The sequence below is a fragment of the Macadamia integrifolia genome, chromosome 14, assembly GCF_013358625.1.
Source record: "Macadamia integrifolia cultivar HAES 741 chromosome 14, SCU_Mint_v3, whole genome shotgun sequence".
Classification (NCBI taxonomy): Eukaryota; Viridiplantae; Streptophyta; class Magnoliopsida; order Proteales; family Proteaceae; genus Macadamia; species Macadamia integrifolia.
The window spans coordinates 25,673,058-25,698,117 of NC_056570.1; the positions used below are offsets into that span (position 1 = coordinate 25,673,058).

General features: G+C 39.1%; 4 protein-coding genes across 5 annotated transcripts; 3 read left to right on the forward strand and 1 right to left on the reverse strand.

Moving 5' to 3' along the window:
• Window positions 1-1,610: 1,610 nt before the first annotated feature.
• LOC122061037 lies at window positions 1,611-5,971 on the forward strand. The gene is made up of 6 exons (XM_042624202.1): window positions 1,611-2,603; window positions 2,864-3,026; window positions 3,222-3,398; window positions 3,483-3,566; window positions 4,175-4,256; window positions 5,249-5,971. Exons 1-6 carry the CDS (start codon window positions 2,227-2,229, stop codon window positions 5,698-5,700), a joined length of 1,335 nt encoding a protein of 444 aa, XP_042480136.1. The 5' UTR covers window positions 1,611-2,226; the 3' UTR covers window positions 5,701-5,971.
• Window positions 5,972-6,993: 1,022 nt separating this feature from the next.
• Window positions 6,994-10,796, reverse strand: LOC122061830 (pyruvate dehydrogenase E1 component subunit alpha-3, chloroplastic-like). Its single transcript, XM_042625321.1, has 3 exons — window positions 10,150-10,796; window positions 9,208-9,988; window positions 6,994-7,593 (listed from the first exon to the last, which is right to left on the reverse strand). The coding sequence occupies exons 1-3, from the start codon at window positions 10,396-10,398 to the stop codon at window positions 7,316-7,318; spliced, it is 1,308 nt and encodes a 435-aa protein (XP_042481255.1). The 5' UTR covers window positions 10,399-10,796; the 3' UTR covers window positions 6,994-7,315.
• A 3,883-nt stretch (window positions 10,797-14,679) lies between these two features.
• Window positions 14,680-15,516, forward strand: LOC122061629. The gene is made up of 2 exons (XM_042625028.1): window positions 14,680-14,990; window positions 15,235-15,516. Exons 1-2 carry the CDS (start codon window positions 14,880-14,882, stop codon window positions 15,352-15,354), a joined length of 231 nt encoding a protein of 76 aa, XP_042480962.1. The 5' UTR covers window positions 14,680-14,879; the 3' UTR covers window positions 15,355-15,516.
• A 3,084-nt stretch (window positions 15,517-18,600) lies between these two features.
• Window positions 18,601-23,546, forward strand: LOC122061627 (granule-bound starch synthase 1, chloroplastic/amyloplastic-like). Of its 2 annotated transcripts, none has more exons than XM_042625026.1 (14): window positions 18,601-18,752; window positions 19,399-19,762; window positions 19,905-19,985; window positions 20,095-20,193; window positions 20,309-20,398; window positions 21,086-21,149; window positions 21,262-21,362; window positions 21,458-21,567; window positions 21,673-21,916; window positions 22,029-22,205; window positions 22,341-22,532; window positions 22,645-22,731; window positions 22,825-22,953; window positions 23,083-23,546. In XM_042625026.1, the coding sequence occupies exons 2-14, from the start codon at window positions 19,409-19,411 to the stop codon at window positions 23,197-23,199; spliced, it is 1,845 nt and encodes a 614-aa protein (XP_042480960.1). In that variant the 5' UTR covers window positions 18,601-18,752; window positions 19,399-19,408; the 3' UTR covers window positions 23,200-23,546. The 2 variants fall into 2 exon arrangements, with proteins under 2 accessions (XP_042480960.1, XP_042480961.1); XM_042625027.1 differs by having other exon boundaries at window positions 18,604-18,752; window positions 19,409-19,762.
• Window positions 23,547-25,060: the final 1,514 nt, after the last annotated feature.

Consider the following 25,060-nt stretch of genomic DNA (forward strand, 5'->3'; position numbering starts at 1 on the left):
CACCAATCTATTAAATGTTGCTAGGTCAGCAACACGTACAAGATGCCCTAGAAGCAATTCTACGTAATGTGAAGCATATCTCTATTGAGTTTCATAAATATATGATTATTAATGTCTTATGATTCTTGCCCTCTTTTCTTCTTCGTCTGTGTATCACTATGTAAGTCCCCCAAGGTATTAATTGCATAAATTTTGTAATTCTGTCTTCTTCACCAATCCGTTAGTGATTACTCCTTATCACCATCAGTACCAGAGATTCTTTAGGGCTTAGTTTAGTTACAAGAGTATTCTTTTATAGGTTTGTTGAATGGTTTACCCTCTCGAACACTAAATAAAAAATAATAACAATATAACGTAATAGAAAATAATGTAAATTTTCAAGTCAAATCACCAAGGGAAGCTTATATTGTTTGTGCTAGCCTGTTTTGTCAGGTGGCATGTAAGGTGGAATCCAAATTTTATAGATATGCAGATTTTAAGGTCGGATATGTAAGATGGAACCTAAATTTTGTAGATATACAGGTTCTAAGGCCTTTTGCCCAATGTCAAGTTTCAACCTTTATTTAAATTGACTAGGTTGCAGAACAAATCACTGTGAACTTTTGACAATCAAGATGATCAATAGGGTAAATGAACATACATGTGGGGGGTATATTGATATTAAAATGGTGTTGAATTATATCTTAAATATTACAATTGAATTGAGGCAAAAGAATAAGCCATTAAGGAAAAGGAAATGATGTTAATGCAAAACTAAAATTTTAAAATCATTGCCAATAAAGATTGTATAGTTAAAATTTAAAATATTCTAAATTTGGATACCAAATTTTACTTTTCTTTATAATCTTTTTTTTTTTTTTTTTTTTTTTTTATAACCAAGGTATTCGGGCCAACTTACGCGCACCTCAACTAATCAAATCGCTTAGATTTAAAAAAGAAAATAAAGAATACATTTAAAAGAAGATATGAATCCTTCTTCACAATGGTAATTAAAAACAACATAACATTAAGGGACTAAAGTAGGATCCACATCAATAGTTAATATTTTCCATCACTATCACATTCTCTCTTCCCTAATCATGGGCTCCTTGTATATGAATTGTGAGCTACTCCTTCCTGTATGCCCATAGCATAGTTTTAGTAAGTGTATTTTTTTTTTTTTCAAGGAAAAGTATGTGTGATCATACTCTGATTCTCAAGGATTTTATATAAGATCATATATAATGGTCCTTCAAATATTTTTCAAGAGAAAATGTAGTACACACCACCAGTGTACCTTCAATTCTTTTATTTTTTATTCATGCATGAATGATAAAGTATGAAATATGAGATTAGTATAAATAATAGTTAAACATGGTTAGAAGCTAATATGGAGTTAGAACTTGTTAACAAATTAATTGGAGCATAGAAGGTCCACCGTCCACCATACTGAGTCACTGGCTACTGAATGCGGTTGCCGCGTTACAAAAGGAAAGAAATCTCAAAAAAAAAAAAAAAAAAAAATCCCAAAGTTCAAAGTCAGCGAACGTGAAAAGCGAGAGGGCAGTCAGGGCAGCGACCGAACCACACATATATATTATATGCACTAACTAATAATAAGAGCTATAGGAAGGCGAAGGAACGGAGGAGGGAACACTGGGGATTTAGTTTCGTAGTTTGCATATATCTCTCTCTCTATATTTGTCCTTTCGACAAATAGCAGATTTTGACGTGTTGGTTTCCTTATTCTCCGCCAAATGTAGAGATGCTTTTGGGCGGAAGAAGGACTTGAAGAAGAAGAAGAAGAAGAAGAAGAAGAAGAAGAAGAAGTGAAATTAAGGACCAACTGCAATCCAATCCAGCTTGCACGCATCACTAGTCTCCACCGCTCGTCTCTGAATCCTTATCCGAAATTCTGCGTGAATACCCTCGATTGTCTCTGTCTCTATTTCTTCTCCTCTGCTAGAATCTAGATGGACTGCTGCCCTATCTGAATCTTATCCTTCCATTTTTTTTATTTCTTCTTTTCTCATATCTAGATTTCTTCGCTAAATTCAGTGACATTTTTTTTTCCAGGGTTTTACTTTTACCTGCTCTCTCCTTCTTTCGAAACCCTCGAATATTTCCTGTGCTTATTACCCAAACTATCGAATCGCGGGTTTCTCTCTTCATATTTTCTGCCGTTGCTGTTGCCCGTGGTTGCTCTTCTTCCCTTTCCTTTTTTTTTTTTTTTCTAACTAAACTTTTATGGCATTAATTTCGGCCTTGTGCGATATCTTACAAAGACCTACGATTGGGGACGTTTTCATGGAGCTGGTGATGTTTTTGGGTCCTCTGTCGATTGCTTTTCTTATAGGGCTTGTAATTGGATGGTCGTGGAAGCCAAAATGGGCGACTTTGGGCGGACATAAGCTGGATTGTTCAGTGTTAAATCCTTCTTCATCGTTACAATCGCCATCCTTTTTGCCTGGTTTTATTTCTCCCCCGTTGTTTGGTTTTGTTTCCATACCAAAAAGCCTTAATTCTTTGAAGCCACAGCTGCCCAGTTGCAATTCATGGATCTCTGATGATGGGTTGGAGAAGGAGACCTTCTCTGCGCCGGCAGCTGAAAGTCCCATCTGCAGGTATGTTGAATTTGTCGCCCTTCATCTGGTCAACTTTGATTATTTTTTAAATGAAAGGTCAGCCTTGAATCTTAGTCATGCATAAAAATGCCTTTACGGTACTCTATATTAAAAGGAGAACTTTGGTAGAAATTTGTTAGTTTTGAGAAGAGAAAAAAGGATATACAAGATTGAGAGAGTTAGCTTGCAATATCGGACTATCAGTTTCTCCATGTTCCCCAACAAACGCACTTATTGGTTTTGCTGTTTTGGTGATCCAGTTCGTTACAGCTGAAAAGTGAAAAATCGGTTCTTGTGACGGGGGAGGATCTAGAACATTTGTGTCAGCTTGTTGAGGTGAAAGACGGAGGTCCAGCATGGATACAGATGATGGATCGCTCAACCCCTAACATGAGCTATCAAGCTTGGCGGAGAGACCCTGAGGTAGTTTGTGTCTCCTCTGCTAGTATTTACTTCAGTCTGATAGAGCAAATGTAGTGGCATGTCCGATTAACATGTATGTAGATCGTTTGCTAGGACTTGCTATAGCGTTTTCCCCCCTTAAAAGTAAAGTAAAAACCTTTTGCGAGTTTCTGTTGTCTGACCTTTTCTTCATCAATGCTTTATTCAATCTGCTAGACCGGCCCTCCACAATACCGCAGCAGAACTGTTTTTGAGGATGCTACACCGGAGTTGGTGAGGGACTTCTTTTGGGATGATGAGTTCCGAATGGAGTGGGATGACATGCTTATACATTCTACAACATTGGAGGAATGCCCCACCACAGGAACTATGGTAGTTCATTGGATACGCAAGGTAAGAAGATTCACTTTTGTCGGCTTTGTGGATGACTTGACTTGGTTGCAGCTGCTCACACTCTCCAATTTTTCTGTCACACAGTTCCCCTTCTTCTGTAGTGACAGAGAATACACCATAGGACGCCGAATTTGGGAATCAGGAAGAACATATTACTGTGTCACTAAGGTATGGAAGTTAGAACTTGTTAAAATATTTGTTGAGTATTCCATATCTATGTTACATATGTTTCAACCTCAAACCATTATGTTTGGTGACATATTTGCTTCAATAATTTTGGTCTTGGTATCTTGTGGAGACCAAGCTTCAGTGCATGGAATTTCATTTGCATGTTACTATGTTAGAAAATAGGGAGGGAGGGAGGGAGGGGGAACAGGTTGGGGCATGTTATGAATCTTCTTGAGGAATGAGTAACTTAATGGAATTGGGCTGCTCTAATGGTCTTGTTAAACATGATACTGTTTGTTACATCTGATGTGTACTTCTGAATTTAAAATCTTAGCTTGCTTTAATAAAATAAGGTTACTACTCGAACAACCCATAAGAGGTTTCTACTTTTCATTTGAAGAATCTCACCATGTTGGTCAACATCTTCTGGTTCTTTTTTTATAGTTTGCACGATGCTTTCCCACAAAGTTTATTGCTCATACACCGTTTATATAAAATGTCTATATAACAGATGATGAATAAACATTGGTAGTTTCCTTCTCCAAAAAAAAAAAAAGGTAGAAGAATTTCTTTGACCTAATTGCATTCCGTCTCCCTTTCTGTTTCAGGGAGTACCCTATGCTTCTGTGCCAAGGCGTAACAAACCAAGACGTGTTGACCTGTACTATTCAAGTTGGTGCATTCGAGCTGGTAAATGAAATCTTCATTTTCTTCTTCTTCTTCTCATTCTCTCTCTCTCCATGTTAGCCTCGTCTATTTTACTGTATGATAGATGGCATTATTTCGGTTTTTTTAGTAGTTTCTGCATCCTATCAGTCTTTCCCTAGCTTCTGTTCTATATGTGATCTCTGGTTTTAAAATATAAGGGAGATGGATTGATTAGGATTTTACTTGCAATCTCTCTCTCTCTATGGGATAAGGTGCCAATTGTCTTGCAGCTGAAAGGGGTTCCCGCTGCATGGCCCTTTTTTTGCCCTGTGGGCAGGTCAATTGGTCATTTCAGCAACTCAGTAGATATGCCCCCTGGATTTATCACATGTCTAATTTTGTAGCGTGTTTCAATGATATAAACTGCTGTATGTTGTTCATGAAACTGAAAGAGAGTTTTTCTAACAATTTTCAAGCATCCTCTTGACACATGACATTATCAGATGGATGAAAAGCAACCCATGTGTAGATAATATGTAAACTGCATGTTCATTTTTGAAGTCCAACAGACACTCCTCATGGCATGAAAGAGGCATTTAGTCAGAATGTAGTCCATATTTGAACCCTGTTCTTCTTTGTTAGCACTTTTGATTTTTGAATGTTTTGGCTATTGTCAATGGAAGACAATCAAGTTTAAATTATAGCATTTTTGTATTATTTTTTGAGGGGTGATTAATTGCATATCATTGTTTATCAATCATTAAGGAATAATTTCACTTTGGTGAGATAATAAAAGAATCTGCTGTGGCTGAACTTATCTGAAAAATTCATTTGACTGAGGCAGCTGAAATCCTAAAGATGTTTTTAGATAGTGTTGGTTGCGTTCACCCACATTCTATCTTCCCTTCTAGTGTCACTGTTTAATCGTCTTTGTTCTTAGTTCTTATGAAATATCATTCTTTCTTTCTGGAGACCCTCCCTCCCCACAATATAAATAAATAATACTAAATTGTTTATTCTTGTACATAAACCAGTGGAATCAAAGAGAGGAGGTGGTCAGCTGACTGCCTGTGAGGTGGTACTCTTCCATCATGAAGATATGGGCATTCCATGGGAAATTGCGAAGCTTGGTGTTAGACAGGGTATGTGGGGAGCTGTGAAGAAGATTGAACCAGGCTTACGTGCCTACCAGAGACGTAGGGCATCAGGGGCCCCAATCTCCCAGTGTGCTTTTATGGCCCAGATCAATTCCAAGGTCAATGCAGAGTACCTGAGATCATTAGAGACCAACAATGGTTCCTCAGAGGTTGAAAACTTGAATTTGTCTGATGAGAAACCCAAGGGGAAGGGCATCCCGAAGCTCCTGGTTGTAGGTGGGGCTGTCATACTTGCTTGTAGTCTTGACAAAGGCCTGTTGACCAAAGCAGTTATATTTGGAGTAGCCAGACGGTTTGCAAACATTGGGAAGATTGGGAGGAGGTTGTGACGCTGCCTCACTCACCAGGGAGCAACTGGAGGAATACCATGGAGGGAATTCTGGAATTAGATAGCATTTTTTATTCTTCACTTCAGAAAAAAAAAAAAAACCCCAGAATTTATCACACCCGTCCAATTCGGGTGAGGGGGGAAAGATGTACGGTTAGCCTTAGCCCACCAAAGTATGTTTGTAGTCTATAGAAATAAATAATGTCAACAAAGGATGAAGGATCCAATGCCACTGGAATAAGGGCCGGAATCTAATCCAATTTTCCTTCTCATTGCTTGGCCATCCATTATTTACCACTACATTTTTGCAACTTTGCCTGCTGGACTTATGAGTTGTAGATTGCTACAACAAAACATGGTTGCATCTCTTTTGTGACGAATTTTGATTGTTTTCTGCCAAGTGTGAACCACTCTTCTGTTTGTCGCGATTAAAACGTGCGGCTCTGTTTTCTTTTTATTATCTGTGGTAAAAACCAAAAAAAAAAGGTGCAAGTTTTGGCGGCTGTGACCAGGAACTGAACCTCTCTACATGGGCCCGATCTCTTTGAATATTTCGTTGAATTCTTTTAAAATGGAAAATTAAACGATAAAATTTGAGTTTTCCACATGACAAATAATACCTGTATCTAGGGGTTTTGATTTGGCCAAATCAATCTTTTTGCATAGCCACATTCCTATGACTACTAGCTTATCGATCTTATGAGTATTATCTTGTTGAATTTTCTCTGAAAGAGACGACTCCTAATAAGCCGAAGGGTGAGCTCTTGAGCTAAGCGTGGGGCCTATTTTCAAGGGCATAAAAATCCTCTGCAGTGAGGTTGTACCGCCTTCTTGCCCATTTTGGTCTTCGTCTTTTCCATATCGTTTGTTTACTACTCAAATAAAATAATGAATTTTGGTTAAACCTGTTACATTATTCTTATATCACTTTTTAAAATTCGATACTATTTTAAGATGGTCATTGTAGGATGGAAGAACTATTGTTAAGCAAGAAAAACCTCACCAGTTACTTACCGTTGGATAGAGTGAGTGATATGAATAAGCCATTTGTCAAATTTTAAATTTGAATCCTATCATATAGTCATCCATTTTGTGGCACGCATACCCTTTATTGAACACCACGGTCTTGAATTTTTTAAGTTCCATTAGCATCCTCTCTCTTCCTATATCTCATCAACATGTATTAAAACCATTTCATCACTTCTCATTGGTACACTAATTCCTCTCCCTCGAAGAATAATTTATTCCACTGCTCTGATTCCGAATTCTGAAACCATGGCATGATCACAAGAAGGAGCCACACAAAAAAATTCACATTCATATCGTAAGTTCTGCAAATTTAGACTCAAGTCACAAACCTTACGGGATTTTTCAATCAGAACCTTTTGGCTCATTCGTCAGAAAAATAGTAGGGAGTAAGGACTAGAGGCCAGAGATAACAATATAATCAAAAAAATCTGTAGAACGGAAAAAATACAAAAAGAACAAACACTGTTAAACAAACCCAACTTATGTAAGGAGAGCCAACTCGAACCAAAAAATTGAGCTTTGAAGCACTGGAATATCCATCAGTAAGGTCATCCCAACCATATCTGGAAGATTAGCAACTAAACCCTTTACACCTGAGCAGTGCCTTCTGTGAATTTAGGATCCTCGCATCTGTACTTCCCATCAGGGCCAATTCCAAAACCTTTTGGGTCTGCAAACACATTCTCCAGCAGTTGGCTGCGAGGTGGAAGAGGGCTTGCATCTGCAAACTCCACGGCACCCTCAATCACTTCATCAATCTTCTTCTCTATGGCCATCAACTCTGCTTCACTGGCCAGATTGTTCGCAGTCATGTATTTCTTCAGAGCTATTATGGGGTCTCTTGCGGCATAGCGAGCCTTCTCAGCTGCCAGAACAGACAAAAGTTAAGGTAGAGAAATTATCCAGCAATTCTTAACAAAGGAATAAGAAAAATTCACACAGCTCAACATTTGGATCTTCAATCACCCCAAGGTTGTTTTAACATCCAATATCAATCAAACATATGCAATTGCAGACAAAAAGCCAAAAGAAAAAAAAATATCAGAATTAGCTTTCCACATAAACAAGAGAAATTATCCATCATGTAACTTACATAGAGAACAATCAAAATAAAGTAAAAGACTGCTCTATGAAGCAAAATTAACAATATGCCCCAAAACATGCAATGTCAAATTAAGTCGCTGTGATTACAATTAGAAGTTTTACAGAACACACAAGTTCCAACATCTGTCTATAAGACTACAGAGGGTATTTAGCAGGCACAAATCATGAATTCCCAAATTCAGAGTTTCAATTAATGGTTCCAATTTTGCTAGTCAAACATTAATGGGAGAACACCATGAGACTAAAGATTTCAATCCTGACCCACAACCCACATGGATGCCAAAGGACTATCATGTTGCCCAAACTTAAGATCCTTTACGAGATGAAAATTTCTAACAAATTTCCATGCAAATTGGATGCAATGGTAACAACTCTGATGTATGCATTCAGTAGTAAGATGATTCTGGAAGTACATTGAAAGTGGTAAAAAAAAAAATTTGTTCAACAATATACGGTGCTCCGGAATGAAATCTAATTATCATAGAACATTAAGACATTTATTCAATTCAGACTGGATGGTTAGAATTCGAATAGGAATTTGCAGTTGGAATTCTAGGACTTTCAAAACTAAACTTATAGCTGCAGCTCCCACACTGGAAAAGGGGGTTATTTATTTATTATTTATTTTTTTGGCGGGGGGTGATGGGGAAGAAATATATACATGAAGTTAGATGCTGAGATCACATAAAACCACAAATGATATCTTCCAGTATAACTAGCAAACACCGAATTCAATAAAACCCAAAGCTTGTTAGTGAACGCGAAGAAAATATCTTCAAGCAATAGTAAACAACAGTCTCAAAACAAGAGAGTAAGGGTGTATCCAATGGTGTGAAGCGATCATTTTTTTCACTTCCATCTATGGGGAAACAGAACAAAAACTTGGAGAACAGATACAAATACCAAAAAGAATACTTTTCAGAAGGTGTCTTTAGATGTGCTCCTTTTCAAACTAAGCACCGAAACACCCCAGTGGCCACACCCACCACCTAACATCTTTCTCTGAAAAATAGCTTTCTCAGTTGAGATTCAAGCAAGCATTCCACAGACCCACCAATCAATTTGTATCATAGTAACCTCATACCAGACACTTCGCATTTGGAAGAACAATAAACTTCCTTCCGGCTGTTCTTTAAGCGTTCCATTAAAAACTGAGCTAGCTACACTACCCTTGAGTCATTTTGGAATCGGGATTCAATTTCTTTACCTACCGAAGAAAGGAATGAATCGCATTCCACTGTTCAAGCACAAATTCCTACGCCCTCAGAGTTCCCCCAGAGTATTACCCGAGTTCAAACACATAACAAACAGACAGGAAACATGGAAGTGATTTCACAGTATGCAGAATTAGAAGAGCAGAGAATAAGAAGCTCACCAGGGTCACGGAGCTCATCGGGATCAGCCAACGAGTGTCCTCTAAATCTATAGGTCTCACACTCTACCAAAGTCGGTCCTTCGCCTCTTCGAGCCCTGGAGATGGCCTCCTTGGCCACTTCTCTCACCTTCAAAACATCCATCCCATCCACATGCACCCCAGGCATCCCGAAGGCAGGTCCCTTCTTCCAAATCTCAGGATCTGAGGTGGCCCTCAGGTGCGACATCCCAATTGCCCATAAATTGTTCTCGACGACGAACACAATGGGCAACTTCCACAAGGCCGCCATGTTCAAGCACTCAAAGAACTGCCCATTGTTACAGGTTCCATCACCGAAGAAGGCCAACGTCACATGATCGCAGTCAGCCTCTTTTAGAACCTCCCTTCTATACTTGGAAGTGAAAGCAGCCCCAGTGGCAACCGGAATTCCTTCGCCAATGAAGGCGAAGCCGCCGAGAAGGTTATGCTCTTTGGAGAACATGTGCATGGACCCACCTTGGCCTCGACAGCACCCAGTGGCCTTGCCGAAGAGTTCACTCATCACGGCACTCGCCGGGACACCTTTGCTGAGGGCGTGAACGTGATCACGGTAAGTACTGCACACGGAATCCTCCTTTTTCAAGAGCTTGATGAATCCCGTCGACACGGCTTCTTGGCCGTTGTAGAGGTGAACGAAGCCGAACATTTTACCTCTGTAGTACATCTGAGCGCACATGTCCTCGAAAGCTCTACCCAAAACCATGTCTTCGTAAAGCTCCAGACCTTCCTCCTTGGTGATCAGCTGCAACAAAAAGGGAGGAATGAAAAGATTTTAGAATTAGGGTTTGCAGATCCGCAAGAAATAAAATTTGGAAGCCAACAAAGGGGGAACCAGGGGGGGGGGGGGTTCGGGATAAATGAAATTTGGATATGCTTTCTGTGAAAAGGATAAGAGAATGATACCAGATCGGCGAGGGAGGAGTTTGATTTGAGCTTCTTCTCTTTGACGACGTCAGAAACGGCAACAACGGCAGATCGACGTTGAGAAGAGGAAGAGGGCTTGAGGGAATTGAAGCGGAGTTTGTGGGTTGAGCCGAGGAAGGAGGAATTCGATCTGAGGGGATCTAAGAGAGTGTTTTCTGGAAATCCGGTGGCGGTTGTGGAGACAGGGAGTGGCTGGAGGATCTTCATTGCCGATAAAGCTGAAGACATTGCCGCTGTTGCAGAGATCCACTCCTAAATTTTATCTCCCTTCCTTCTCCGTCTGTAAAAGATTGTGCTTTCTTTGGAATTGGGAATTAGGAATTGGGATCGAAGACGGATAACACAGAGAAAATTGTGAGGAGCAGAGCAAAGGTGAGGAAGTAGTAGAAAATATAGAGCAACGACAGGCGGAGAAACCCAGGAAGTTGGGGCTTAGTAAAGACCGCCTGGCAGTTGAGATTTTGGTGTGGTATTGAGGCCATGAGGATGAAGGGAGGGAGCTTTTTGACGGACTCGGTTCGAATGAATCGGCCGAGCTCGATCATGGTTTCTTCTACCGTTTCCACATTTCACACTCAGTTTCTAGGTCAAATAAAATCTGGCCAATTGTGGCCGATTCCTGACCGATGCAGAGCGATTTGTCTGGAACGGAAATGGCTAATACTGATTCCTTGTTTATATACACCGAGGGCAGTCCACGGTCAGTCCACAGTCCACCGGCACCCAACTATGTTTGCAAGGTTGTAGAAGCAGAAACGGGTCCAAAATCGTCTGAAATCTAATTTGATTCACCTCCAACTGGCTGATTACCTTGCGATCAATTTTCATTTTCATTTTTTTTTTTTTTTTTTGGAAATTTACATCCACCTCCCCCCGCTTTTGCTTTACTTTGTGCTTCTCTCCCTCAAATTTCGTTTATTACGTTTAAAATCGCAAATCTAACACTGCAAGGATCTTTTGAGGGTCAATCCATTAATTGGATCTATTTTTCATTGAATACCCATTTTGCTCTTATTGGGTTCAACATACCAACGTTTTAAACACAACTCTCAAGCGATCTGTCTCTAAATCAGCTGATGTGGTAAAAATTGATCAGTAGATCTTCCTTGCAGTTCATGATGCTTTAGTAGATCTGCACCTAAGAGAAGGCAAGGGAGAGCCGGTGTCACACCCCGCTCGCACAAAACCAAGTAGATGACCGAGTTAACACCGGTTAACTCACAAACCTGTCAGGATCAACAATACAATACCTGCAATATAGCATCTAAGAATATACCTGTATTTTCAGCAAAATACCTGTTCATAGTAATTGTTTCTCAAATACTTGATACCCGTATTGAGTTATAAAGGTTACATACATTTGGGCCCGAATGCATGATATATATACATATACAAAAATACAACAATTTAAGCATCAAGTAACAAAAAGGGAGTATATCAAAAGAATAATAAAAAAAATCACTCAGGAGTCACAACTGTCATGCAGCACAATCCTCACACATGCAATCGGCACCGTCCTCGAACTCATTAAGGACCCACCAATCCTCAGATGGAAACTCAATGGTGGGGCTCGGCTCCTGATCACCAGGCGGGTAACCTGCAAAATCACCTAAAAAGAGTTGTACACATCGGATGAGCTCACTAGCCCAGTAAGTGGAAAAGAAGACCACACAAGGTAAACCACATAAATAATCACCAAACAAATGTGCCTATATGTAATTCATTTTAATCTTATTAGCCTAACAACATTGCTAGATCATAGGTTTTATGCTACTCACAACCACAGTGCACGTATGCCCTGGGTACGAGTCGTGAACCTTATCCCGCGATATGCCTATAGCGTTGTCGGATAAGGCTCACCGTTGGTACCAGAATTTAATATGTAAGCCGACTCTCAGCAAATTAAAATGACGAAAAGTAAATTGGTGAATCCACCCGAAATAAAAGCAGTACGATCGGCCCTCTGAATATATCACCGGGGTTACCGACTGTCCTAGCGATCAGCAATGCGTACTTCTAACTGCTGCAGGAGTTCGACAATCGTAACCCGATGCTTCCCCCCACTGATCTCCCAATATGTAAACCCTTGTTGGAAAGGGTCGTAGTACAAGGATAAATCACATCCTAGCCACATGCCTCTACATGAGCATAGTACGATTACACGATGGCACCGCGTCCCATATCATGTGCCACCATGCACTCGTTTTCAAGCCGACTACGGCATCTAATCTAGCATATACGTCATGTCCAAATGAAACCCTCCCATCACATACATCAAGACATAAAGGATATTTATCATAAAGCAAAGCATAACATATTATGTGAATGCACATACAATGTGTGATATGGCATATGTGATGTCTAGTATACACAAGTAATATGATGACATATCTAGGCTAACACATGTTAAATGATGCATAACATTTTGAATTTAAATCAGAGTCCACTCCTCACTTACTTGTATATGTATACGGTACTTATACCCAGTACGAAAAAGATCTGATGTGTGGGTATGTGTATATTGAGTATAACCTATCATAAACATAATGGTTTATCATTTCACCATTTTGAGGTCAAAATCATCATGTTTGAAAGTTAAAATCAGGTTTAGAATCATAAATGGGGGTTACCCATAAAATTTGGACCAATTCTGACAATTATAAAAAGGCAGGTGGGCCAGAGCCAAAGATTGGTGGGCTAAGTAGTTCGTCGGTTTCAGGCCATTGATTACTCCAAAACCTGAAATCTGAGTTATGGAAACTTAGGAGGGCTAAAACCTGAAGACCAGTGGGTTATGTAGCTCGTCGATTACTCTAGAGCATAGTTTTTAAGGCGGTAAAGTGATGGAGGTGTATGAGGGTCTTTCGGAGCGCCTTAAAGATAAGGCTGGCATAAAGCGTCGCCTTATCAATTAAAGCCTTCATGTAAAATTTTTTTTATAAAATCAATCTATTTGGCTCAAATCCTAGTTGAATCCTATTACTCATATGTTAAATAAATATTAAAGGTTCATATTCATACCAATGTAAGATATTCATCAAGAAAACAAATCAATAAAGTGAATAAACTAAGTTCATCTTCATCAATCATCAATCATCATAATATATTACCATATAATATAAATACATAATTATGAGATAAAATTATAAATATAAAGAAAAGAAGACAAAAAATACAAGTATTTATTATACTTACCTCTATGATGCCAAAATGAGTGCCTAAGCCCTAAGATCATCCACTATATTTCTACTCCTGTCAAAGAAGAATGAAGTTCATCGCTGTCGGAGCAAGCTCACCGTTGCCGGAGCAAAATGGTCGCTTGGATCAGTGGTTCTTCCTTGTTCCTTGATTCCTTCTCAAAGCCCTTTCTTAAAACCCTTGACAAAATCCAAACCCTATTTATGAATTGTGTTTTTGTTTTGTTTGTTTTGGTTATTTTTGGTGGAGTAAAGCTGATCCCATATATCTCAAGTGTTAACAAAACCATACACCTACCAATAAAAAATCTATATTTGGAATCTTCATCAAGTAATTTTAAAATGTGTTTAAAAAAAAAATCCATAAGGTGCCACTTCACATAAGGCGGAGCACTGCCTTACAATCTATAGACTACATCAGCGTCAAAGCGCCGGTAAGGCGACGCTTTAGCAGTGCCTAAAAAACTATGTTCTAGAGCCTAGAATTTGAGTTCTGGAAACTCAGGTGGGCTATGTAACCCGACGGTTACTCCGAAACCTAGAATCTGAGTTATGGGAACTTAAGTGGGTTAAAACCAGAAGACAGGTGGGGTAAAAATACCCCTAGTCTTTGAACAAAAATTTTTTCAACAACATTCCCGACTTTCCTCCTGCTTAGGGAACTTGTTTGAGGATGATCCAGTGACTCAAAAAAATTTATAAAAGAAAAGAAAAAAACAGCTCAATCCACAAGGCTCAAGTCTGGACTCAGGGGTCAGGACCAGGGCCGGCCTTGAATTTTGAAGAAAATCAGAAAAATCTCTGTATCATTATCATTAAAAGCCTATATTTATCAAAGAAAAAAAAAAAAAACACAAAGGGATGCACCAAAGATACTCATAACCATAATTAGTGGTAGGACCGTAAAGTCTACTTGCATAGAATTTCAGTCTCGTCCATACATATTTATGCCAATCAAAAAACAGACCGGCTGGATCAAACAAAAAATGGTGAAACGCTAGGCCTTTATTGTTTTGAAACCAGCAGGGCAACCAAGAACCACCACTAGTTCTGCTTCTGCCTTTCGGGTTGCTTGGATGCTATTACATTCAACTTTCAGGGCTTTTTTCCTCCTTAATGGGTTGCTCATTTTATTTCATATATTTTTTTTCCTCTCCATACGTGTCAGACAATCATTGGACAAATGCCAAAAAAAAAAATTTCTCACCATCGTCAGTGGTGAGTACTCGGGAGTCGGGAGAGATACACGGAACTAACAAGAAAGTTAAATTCTATTAAAACAGGACGAGGAGGAAATCCGGAGGACAAACACAACTATAAATTGCTTTGGAGCCTTTGGAATGGAGGAAGTCAGAACGGGGAAAAGCCAAAAAACGTAGCAGAATTTCCCCGGCGGCGGTTAGGGACGGCGGTAGCGATCCGGCGGGTTTTCGTCGGATTTCTTCAATTTCCAGGCAGCGTTTTGGGTTACGATCTCCAGTTTCTTGCTGACGTGAAAATCGGACGGCTGAGATGAAGGGATCTGGAGCTCTCGTTGCATCGGTCATTGCTGCCTCCACCGTAGCTTTCTCTTCCCCTGGCGATCATGACGTCGCCGTTTACCCTTCTTGCTCTACCACTGAGGTATGCATTTGATTTATCTCTTTCCGTAATGTAAATGAGGATTTTTTGTTTTTTTTGGAGGACTTTTAATTTATCGTAGAGTATTTCCATGGTTTCTATGCACCATTAAAATCCCTCTGATATTTCGTCTCCCTCGGTCTCCGCTCACCTTCCAAGATCTCCTTGTCGTTTCTTTGAAAAATTGGCCTTTGGATCTATTGGAGTTCCTTGGCTTCATATCTGACATTTTCCCCCCCTGTTATAGGGTTCTTTCTCGAATAATAACCGAGGGACTAATTCGAGGAAGTCTTCAGATAAGGAGAAATTCGCTCCTAGGTTCGACGGCTTGAGATTTATCGAGACTTTGGTGACGGCGCACAGATAAAAGGAAAAAAGATAAAAAGGGTCGGAATTTCTTAGTACTTGAAAAAGTTTGCGTGAGAAGGGAGGAGGAGCGCTGGTGAACTTTTATGAATCCTGTTTTTGTTTAACTTTTCTCAAGAGAAATCTCTATCAGGTCTAATCGGCCTTTCAGTTTTGATCCAAAGTTGATTCATTGTGCCGTGATCCTTATTTTTATTCTTTTGGCTATATCTCCACTATATGATGCATGTCATATGCCTTATTACATTTTTACTAGAAATTGAGATAATGAGAAAACTGAATCTTTTCAAATTTTTTTTTTTAGGTAAGAAACAATTATTTATTGAATCCGAATTACAAAATAAACTGTTTTGATAGGTGGCTAGATGTTTAATATCCCGAACAATATTAATGATCTCCAAAGCCCCTACTGTAAATTGAGGAGAGAGGTTTTACCCCCAAAAAAATGAGGAGAGAGGCAAGGATGGATTGTCCACCCCTTCAGCGATGCTTTGAAGTAATCCAGCTCCAATCGTCAAGCCCTCCTCTGGAAAACTGAAGAAGAAAGGAGATAGGTTCTGAGATGGCTTGAACAAGGATTCATTGGTGATTTCGAATGATGAACCCAATTCCTCCTTTCCCACCGACCTGAGGTGTATCAGAATTGAGCTTGTGCAAGCGAGGCGGGGAAGGCGCCAAGAATCACATGCACATTAAGTTCGTCCCTCAGGTTGCCCCTAATTTTATTTCATCTGAGATTAGATTGGACTCGTTGAACAGTAAGGTGGCTGTTTTTTCCCCTCTATTAGATAGTTAAATTAAGAAGGAATTAATGATCGTTAATAATAGTATGAGTCGCATGGAGGTGGAATTCCATTCAATCTAGATCTGCAAAGCAACAAGCACATTGTTCTTGAAACTTGATGTAGAAACTGAGCAGCAGAGCAAGTTCATTTCTTGGTTCTGTAGTTATCCTTATATGACCCATGTCCACTAGCAATTGTAATATCATAAATACCTTACTTGATGAACCGAAATGAATGAGAAGAAACTATGAAGGATAGATCACTTTCTAGAGAAACAGAAATGAGAAGCATGGCCGGTGTCCCTTCGTTGTGCTTGACTTTGTGTCTTCCTTTTATCTAATACAGGCTGGTCTCTGCAATTTGCAGCATCTCAGCATCAAATGCTAGTTTTCTGTGTGAACGTTGGAGTGGCCCTTTCAATTTAAAAAAGATTAAATTGCCGAAAGGTTAATGGCGCTTCCAAGTTTCAAAAGTTTCTTTCTCTTGCTCACAAAGTTTGAGCAAATGCGAAGCAACTGAAGTGGATTAGTACGTTTCAATGTTTAGAGTTACAAATATAAGCTCATTTCTAAGTTGGTGTAATTAATTTAAATTACGAGTGCCCACTTGCCAAGTACGAGGCACCCAATTAACGATCCAGTCAGGCGGTCTGGCCACTTGCTCAACGAACCCAAATCCATCCTAAGACCAGTCTATGGCAAATATGCCATACACCTCATATCTCTTTTTCGTGGACCATATATAGAAGATTTGGATCCTCCATCGAGTGGTGCTATGTTGGAGATTAGTCGTCCCATCCCCACTTCAAATTAGAAAAAGCGAATGCCAAAAATAGAGCTCTTGTTTTCTAGATGGCCACCTAGAACCTGTCCTTGCACAGTCCTAAATTTCTTCTATGTGACAAGCTGAACTTAACCTGAAACGTCGCTTATTGTCAAGTGGCAAAATAAAATTTTAAAAATTATAGAACTGTGAGAGAGTGTACAATAGTGGTCAGAATAATGTAGACGTGTATGGATACACACTGGGTGTCAAAGTTAAGCTCTTAGTGCAGACTACCAAAGAGAAATTAGAGAAATAGGATTCTTAGGGAGAAGCGTGAAGGCTGGACATTTCATGATATAAAAACCACGTCGTAGTCTGTTCCCATATTACCACCAATGAATCACTATTATTATTATTTTTATTAAAGATTCACAATGGGGCAGATACAGACCACAAGGGGTCAAAACATAACCATCAAAGGGATCCATTAAGTCATATTTATTATTAATTACTAAACTACTATTATTGTCAAGTGTTAAGATGTTGCTTATTGAAGCAACTTCCACCTTTATATGTGTTGAGTTCAAGTCCCCTCCCCCTTGCCCTTGCCGTCCTTTCTTGAATTGGGAGGATGTTTCAAATTGTAGTTTTGACTTGCCATGTGGTAGAGCTGAATGTCCATTAAAAACAAATAAATAATTGAAGGTAATGTGCGGACATGAAAAAAAAAGGATAAAGGAATATAATAATTACTTAAATTTTGATTCATGGTGGGAAAGGACAGTGGGAGTATCCGGTGTGTATCTTTTACATATATGTGCAAAATTGGTCAGAAAAGATCTATAAGTCTATAAGATGGATCATTCACCATCATTTAGATTTTAGAGTATTTTGAGAGATATTTTTTTGAAAGCAAAAAATGTGTATCTAAAATTGAGCATTCTACCACGGTGCATTAACGTGGCTTGAAACACCACAAATAAAATAAAACGAATATAACAAGAACATCTATGTCTCCTTGATCTGATACTAATCTCTAAAACTGTGTTTGTGTATCTAATTCATGCTTTTCTTCTTGTTTTTTCATCTAATTAACTTTATTTAGGTTTTTTTTTAATATATTGAAAGTTTATTTAGGTTGAACTCAAAACTTCTTGAATTCAAGAAATTAAGATCCATTATTATATTTTATTTATTTTTTATTTATGTTTTAAGAATTAAGACGAAGATATGTTTCTACGTTTTGGACCTCGGATTCCGGAGTTCAGGGTAGGGGACCCATGCGTGATGCGACCCATGCCACGAATCGTCGGTCTTCTACTCGTCCACACAAAAAAGAAAAAATATGAATAATCAAAATTTTCTGGATTGCAAAAAATCTGCAGTCCAAGCGTCGTTCCATGGCCGTTCATAAAAAAAAAAATATATATATATATATATAGTACGGACATGTCAAATCATGCGGTGTTCTCCAACTTACGTATATGTTCCTATGCTGCAATTCTCAAGTTTAACACTAGTCTGTTGTCTTTTTTCGAACGCATATTCCCTGTTTATGCCCAGATACACCCTACCCCAAGTCCCTATACTTGTGGGGTCCCACTCACCCTGTCCTCTCAGGCCCTGACACAGATCTTAAGGTGCACCGGACCATCCTCTTCTCGCCACGTGGAATGTGGGCCCCAGGCCCAAACTACTACAAATGCCAGTTAGTTCTTGACTTTCCTGGTCTTCATCAGCCATCCCCAACTTATATTCGCCTCGCCGGCTGCGAGTAACCGATCGGAGAAGAAGAGAGCAGTGTTCGTCATTTTCTTTGGATCCCAAATAGCCTCCTGCAGTTGAAGTGGTAAGCTTACTGTAATGTTCTTTTTATCATAAACCCCTATAGCTTATGCGCCGAAGGTGATTATAGTCTTGCTATTGTAAGATGTATCTTCTTGTTATCATCTGCTGCTTCTGAGCTTTTGGTTTTCGATCCTACGTGCTTCCTTAATCAAATTATCATTTTGCAGTTATGATTTTTCTTTTCTTCTGTTTAGATTATATCCTATTCTCCTTTTGTTGTTAAACCTCGAGAGTTTCTTTGGAAGTGATTTCAATGGTTAAACAATAATTTACCTGTTTTCCTAATTGAGTTCTGCACTGAATTCCTCTAGCTATTTATATTCACTTTGTGTTCATCTCTCCCTCGTGATTAAATATTCAAAGTAGTTTCGGAGATCTACTTGTTTCCCAGGTTCGCATTCTCAAGATAATTTTCGGGTGAAGCAGCATATAAGACTGGAAATTGATGCACTTTCTTGTATTTAGTACTCAGGCTTTGCGAACTTCAGGGGAAAGATTAAAAATTATTAGCCCCATCACTACCTGCATGATATTCCTTTAGTGAATTATGTTGAGTTGTATCGTCTTTGATTGTAGTACCATCTCCATATTTTTATGCACATGATCAATTATGGTCTCCTGATTGATCTACTCCTATTCAATGCAAGATTATTACAGATGGCGACCGTGACTGCATCACAATTCGTTTCTAGGAGCTCACACCTCAACTGCGGGGGAGCATCTGGCCCTGAGACCAAGGCAACATGGACACAAATTGGCCTCAGGAATCAAACAATGACTCACAATGGGTTAAGGTCTTTGAATAAAGTTGATATGATTCAGATAACCAATGCTAAGGCAATTGCAAAGCAAGCTGGAAAGAAGGGATTCAAAACTGAAAATGACAGGCGTTTTCGAACCATTGTATGTGGAAAAGGAATGAACTTGATCTTTGTGGGAGCAGAGGTTGGTCCATGGAGCAAAACCGGTGGACTTGGTGATGTTCTTGGAGGACTACCACCAGCTATGGCGGTAAGCTCGGTTCTCTGTTTCACTTCCTTCTTGTTTGAATGCAAATGTAATGAGTCTTCTATTATGTTTTTCTGCTACTAATTCTGTACTCGTCGTTGAATGAGAACTAATTCATTAAACTATATGGTTGGTGCTTCTCAAGGCCAATGGGCACCGAGTTATGACAGTCTCTCCACGCTATGACCAGTACAAGGATGCCTGGGATACAGAAGTTCTTCTTGAGGTAAATTCTCATGATGCTTCTGGGGAAACCATTCTTTTCATTGGAGGCCATATTATATCCCATTCAAGAGAATTGTGATGAATTTCTAAATGACTTGGTAATGTCCCAGATTAAAGTTGGGGACAAAACTGAAACAGTTCGGTTCTTCCACTGTTACAAACGAGGAGTTGATCGTGTTTTTGTGGATCATCCTATGTTCCTTGAGAAGGTAGGTTTAAGCTTAGAGGATTATTCTTTGTTCCACCTCATAGGGCTTTGTTATACTAAACCGGTGCCATGATGATAATGAATGCTTATGCAATGCTTCATTTCTTAAATTTAAGGTATGGGGAAAAACTGGTTCCAAGGTCTATGGTCCTATAGCTGGAGAGGATTATCAGGACAACCAACTCAGATTCATCTTGTTATGTCAGGTTAGTAATCCATTATTATCTCTAGTTTCTTTTTATCTTATCAACCGAAAACTACTGAATCAATTTTAAAATACTGTGCAATTCTGTTCTCAGTTGGTAGCTATAATTAAATAAAAATTGCAGAAGACTTGCAACCTTATGCAGAATTCTCATGGTAATAGAGAAGATTTCCCCTTGTACCTATGCTTTCTGCAGTAGATCAGATTGAAAGTTCCTGCCTCATCTGCTGCAAAAACAATCCTTGCTCTAGTGCAAAATTGAGATGGAAACTGATGTACCTTCTGTTGCTGCTATGTGGTTCAGCTGGCAGATTGATGTATAGCTTCTGCATACAATTTGTGGGACCATGGGGAAGTTAGTGGTTATTGGGGCCATGATGGCAACAGTAAACCAAAGTGTGCAAACCATCGGAGTTTGTATGCAACCTCAATCTGCAGATGATGAATCATATTTCACAGATATAATTTATTTTCTTCTGGAGTTCTCTTTTTTGGGATGTACATTTTCTTTAGCAATCTATCGTTCATTACGCTTGTGCTTGTTTTAAACATTTTATACGAGTTGCCATTTCAATCTGGGTCCACTACTTGTTTCTTAAGTCTCTATTGACACCAGGTGTTTACACTCACAATTCGGTAGCCTTGGTTGTAGTTAGAATTATAAATTGCTCACTTTTATGGCTTTCAGGCAGCTCTAGAAGCCCCAAGGGTTCTGAATCTCAACAGCAGCAAACATTTCTCTGGACCATATGGTGAGGGTCTCCTTCGATTCTTGGAGCTGTTAAATTTCCCTCCCTTTTTTTATTTTTTTTTTGTTCCAAGAAGATAATTTCATTTAAGGACGGTTATCCATTCTTTTTCCAGGCGAGGATGTTGTGTTCATTGCCAATGACTGGCACACGGCTCTTCTCCCATGCTACCTGAAAAGTATGTATAAGCCTAGAGGGATTTACAAAAGTGCTAAGGTAAGCATTCTGTTAATTTGCTTTGAACCATTTCATTTGGAAATCTTATGGACTTGCACTTCCTCATGGACTTATCTTGCTTGTGACATTAACAGGTTGTTTTCTGCATTCACAACATTGCCTACCAAGGCAGATTTGCGTTCTCTGACTTCTCAATTCTCAATCTTCCGGATCAGTATAAGAGTTCTTTTGATTTTATAGATGGGTAGGGGGTCTTACCATGTCTGTAAAATAATTTTATTTTCAGTTGCTATGGGGAATTCCTACCTGCTATAAGTTTCATGACTCCTTTTGCAAATCTTTTTTGCAGATATGAGAAGCCTGTAAAAGGAAGGAAAATTAATTGGATGAAGGCTGGAATATTAGAATCAGACAGGGTCGTCACTGTCAGCCCATATTATGCCGAAGAACTAGTTTCAGGCGTAGAGAAGGGTGTGGAGTTGGATAACATCATTCGCAAGACCGGAATTTCTGGTATTGTAAATGGGATGGATGTTCAAGAGTGGAACCCGTCTAAGGACAAATATATTGACATCAAATATGATGCTACAACTGTAAGAACCTTTAATGGCGTCTTCTTCTTCAGCCTCCCCCTTCTCATTTTTCAGTCCCATCATGCAACCTTGTCTGGCTTTTCTAGCACTATTACTGAATTGCCATTTTCAGGTGTTGGATGCCAAACCTCTTTTGAAGGAAGCACTTCAAGCTGAGGTTGGGTTGCCTGTGGATAGAAATATCCCTGTCATAGGTTTCATCGGTAGACTTGAGGAGCAGAAAGGCTCAGATATCCTAGCAGCTGCAATTCCCCAATTTATCGGAGAGAATGTTCAGATTGTGGTCCTTGTACGTACTTGAAATTGCTTACCCACTGTTTCTGCTTTTAACACCACCCCCCCCCCCCCCCCCAAAAAAAAAAAAAACCAACCCCTTTTCTCTTCCTATGAGGACCCATCGTAAGCTGCTTTATCTTTCTTTCAGGGTACAGGTAAAAAGGCAATGGAGAAACAACTTGAACAGTTGGAGATAAAATATCCCGATAACGCCAGGGGCATTGCAAAATTCAATGTTCCTCTGGCACATATGATCATTGCTGGGGCTGATTTTATGTTGATCCCAAGTAGGTTTGAACCATGTGGCCTCATTCAATTGCATGCCATGCGCTATGGAACGGTAATCCCTAACCATATTTTTCCTTTCCCTAGTGTGATTATGGTTATTCAGAAATCATTATGTCAACATTTCTGTGAATCATAAACACACAGTGATTAAAACCTTGGTGCAGGCTCCTATAGTTGCATCGACTGGTGGACTTGTTGACACTGTGAAGGAAGGTTTCACAGGATTTCAGATGGGAAGCTTCAATGTAGAGGTAATAATACTCCGCTTCTCACGGGATTACCCAATTACAAGTTTATCTTTTCCGTGGGAAATAGCCTCAAACTCTTGCATTTGGCCACTTCAGTGTGATGCTGTTGATCCGGCTGATGTGACTGCTGTTGCGACAACCATTAAAAGGGCCCTTAGGACGTATGGTACTCCTGCTTTAGAAGAGATGATAACAAATTGCATGGCTCAAGATCTATCCTGGAAGGTGGGTCAAAATAAAATATTAAGTAGTTGTTCTTGCCTCTGTTTGCTGACTCTGAACTTGACAGTTTTAAGGATCTGAAACCCCATATGTACTTTATTATAGACTTAAATGTGTTTTCTACTGGCACAGGGACCTTCCAAGAAGTGGGAGCAGTTGCTATTGAGCTTGGAAGTTTCAGGAAGTGAACCTGGAATTGATGGTGAGGAAATTGCTCCCCTGGCGAAGGAGAATGTGGCCACTCCTTGATGGCTGGAGCCATATTTTGCCTATGCATTCCTAGCCTCAAAACAATTTGTCACCCCTTGTTGAACTAACATATCTGCTATATACAACTGACGTTGGTTGTCCGGTATGTGGCTCCCTGTGTCGGTGCTACAAACTTGCTGCCTCTGAAATTCCAAGCTGTTGTTCTGTTTGCCTTCTGCTGGAGAAGACAGGTTGTATGGGAGAAATTCCAATTATAATATGAAGAATGGATTTATGCTGTATGCAATCTAGTGAGATCATGTGAAGAAGAAATTATTGGCCCTTGGTTCTAGCCCAGCTATAATTGTCTTCCAAGTAAACTATAAATAGAAATATAAATATTTGCATGTGTTTTCCCCCCCCCCCCCCCGAGGCCCTGATTGTCCATTCTTCCACAACAAAGAAAAGGAATCACATGTTTTAGGCTGTGTACTAAACGCAGCCTTGGACTCTAACCAAGCATGGTTTAAAAAATGTAGAAAGGCAATAATGTTTCAAAAATGTAAAAAGGCAATATTATAAAAAAAAAAAAAGATTGGACAGATTTATCAGTTATTATTGCCAATCTGTCCAATCTTTTTTTTGATGATAGTGCATTTTTACAGTTTTGAAACCATGCTTGGTTAGAGTCCAATGATCAATATTAGATTCGTATACGTTGAGATCGATCCCAATGGGAGAACGAAGATTACGAATGTAGTAACCAAGTGATTTTTATTATTATTTTAATGCAACAAGTGATTAATAGTTGGAAGAATCTGTTTATTGTGATTTCATTTTTCCTAACACTCGTGTATTTCATAATAGACTCGTCAGAATCAATTAAAGGTCGTCACATTTTGAATTAGTAAATGGGCATGTAATATAGCTCAAGGAAGGTAGGTTGCAGCGAAAAATTAATTTTTATTTTTTTATACGACAAGCAACGTCTCCTTACAGTTACGACAAGACCAATGAATGATAGTGTAGTGAAAAGTTAATATGGGAAGGGTCTAATGTGTTTCAATTTATTAATTCTCCTAATCACAATGAAGGGGCATCCTAGTAATTCAAAATTCTTCACGACTGCATGGGCATTTGAGAATAAAAATGAGAACTTACAACAAATCATCTTTTCAACATCCGTAGTGCCATTACTCTCGAATTCCATTCTTTTTCTTCTGGACAGGTAGCATACGGGTTAATAACTAACCATGTTGGGAACAGTTCATATTCCGATGGATTGAGATCTTGGCGATAGACCAATTCTGTTTCCATTCAATAAAATCTCTCCCTTCATCAAAGAAGCCGAATAGCACCGAAAGGTCCTTTCTGATTACCAAAAACAATTATAAATCTTTCAACGTGAATCATTCAAACCACTGTTTCACCTCTTATTTCTTGATTCACCAAATGGGATGAACGGGTGACGGTTATAATGCTGACACGTTTTACCACTCGATATGACTTTGAAAAGAATAGCTGATCAGATGGAGAAAATCATTACGGAAATTCTTTCCTCCAGATAAAGAGTTCACAAGCTGCTCTTTTTGCATTATTAGTTTTGTAAATGGATAGTCAAAAACACAAATTCAATTCCTTTTATTGGTCTGGATGTAAGCAATATGGATTAGAACACTTTTACGGATCATGGGCAAGGAATATGGATTAGAATACAAATTCAATTCCTGTAAGAATTCATATATATATATATATATATATAAACTACTAATTTTTTCCCTGAATTCAAAATCTCAAGGTTAAAAAAAGGTTGTTGGATCTAGTATGCGGGATTCTTCCCAAAAGCAATGTTTCAACCACAGTTCTGAGCAAGTATTCAAGGACTCAAAAAGTCCCCCACCCCCCACACCAAAAAAAAAAA

Bases quoted from the DNA above. Each gene is read 5' to 3' on its own strand.
- LOC122061037 (XM_042624202.1), top strand. From the start codon at position 2,227: ATGGCATTAATTTCGGCCTTGTGCGATATCTTACAAAGACCTACGATT. The intron at 3,027-3,221 runs GTAGTTTGTGTC...TCAATCTGCTAG, and splicing joins CTTGGCGGAGAGACCCTGAG to ACCGGCCCTCCACAATACCG. The intron at 3,399-3,482 runs GTAAGAAGATTC...TCTGTCACACAG, and splicing joins TAGTTCATTGGATACGCAAG to TTCCCCTTCTTCTGTAGTGA.
- LOC122061830 (XM_042625321.1), bottom strand. From the start codon at position 10,398: ATGTCTTCAGCTTTATCGGCAATGAAGATCCTCCAGCCACTCCCTGTC. The intron at 9,989-10,149 runs GTATCATTCTCT...TTTTTGTTGCAG, and splicing joins ACTCCTCCCTCGCCGATCTG to CTGATCACCAAGGAGGAAGG. The intron at 7,594-9,207 runs GTGAGCTTCTTA...CTGTTCTGGCAG, and splicing joins CGATGAGCTCCGTGACCCTG to CTGAGAAGGCTCGCTATGCC.
- LOC122061629 (XM_042625028.1), top strand. From the start codon at position 14,880: ATGAAGGGATCTGGAGCTCTCGTTGCATCGGTCATTGCTGCCTCCACC. The intron at 14,991-15,234 runs GTATGCATTTGA...CCCCTGTTATAG, and splicing joins CTTCTTGCTCTACCACTGAG to GGTTCTTTCTCGAATAATAA.
- LOC122061627 (XM_042625026.1), top strand. From the start codon at position 19,409: ATGGCGACCGTGACTGCATCACAATTCGTTTCTAGGAGCTCACACCTC. The intron at 19,986-20,094 runs GTAAATTCTCAT...GTAATGTCCCAG, and splicing joins ATACAGAAGTTCTTCTTGAG to ATTAAAGTTGGGGACAAAAC. The intron at 22,954-23,082 runs GTGGGTCAAAAT...CTACTGGCACAG, and splicing joins CTCAAGATCTATCCTGGAAG to GGACCTTCCAAGAAGTGGGA.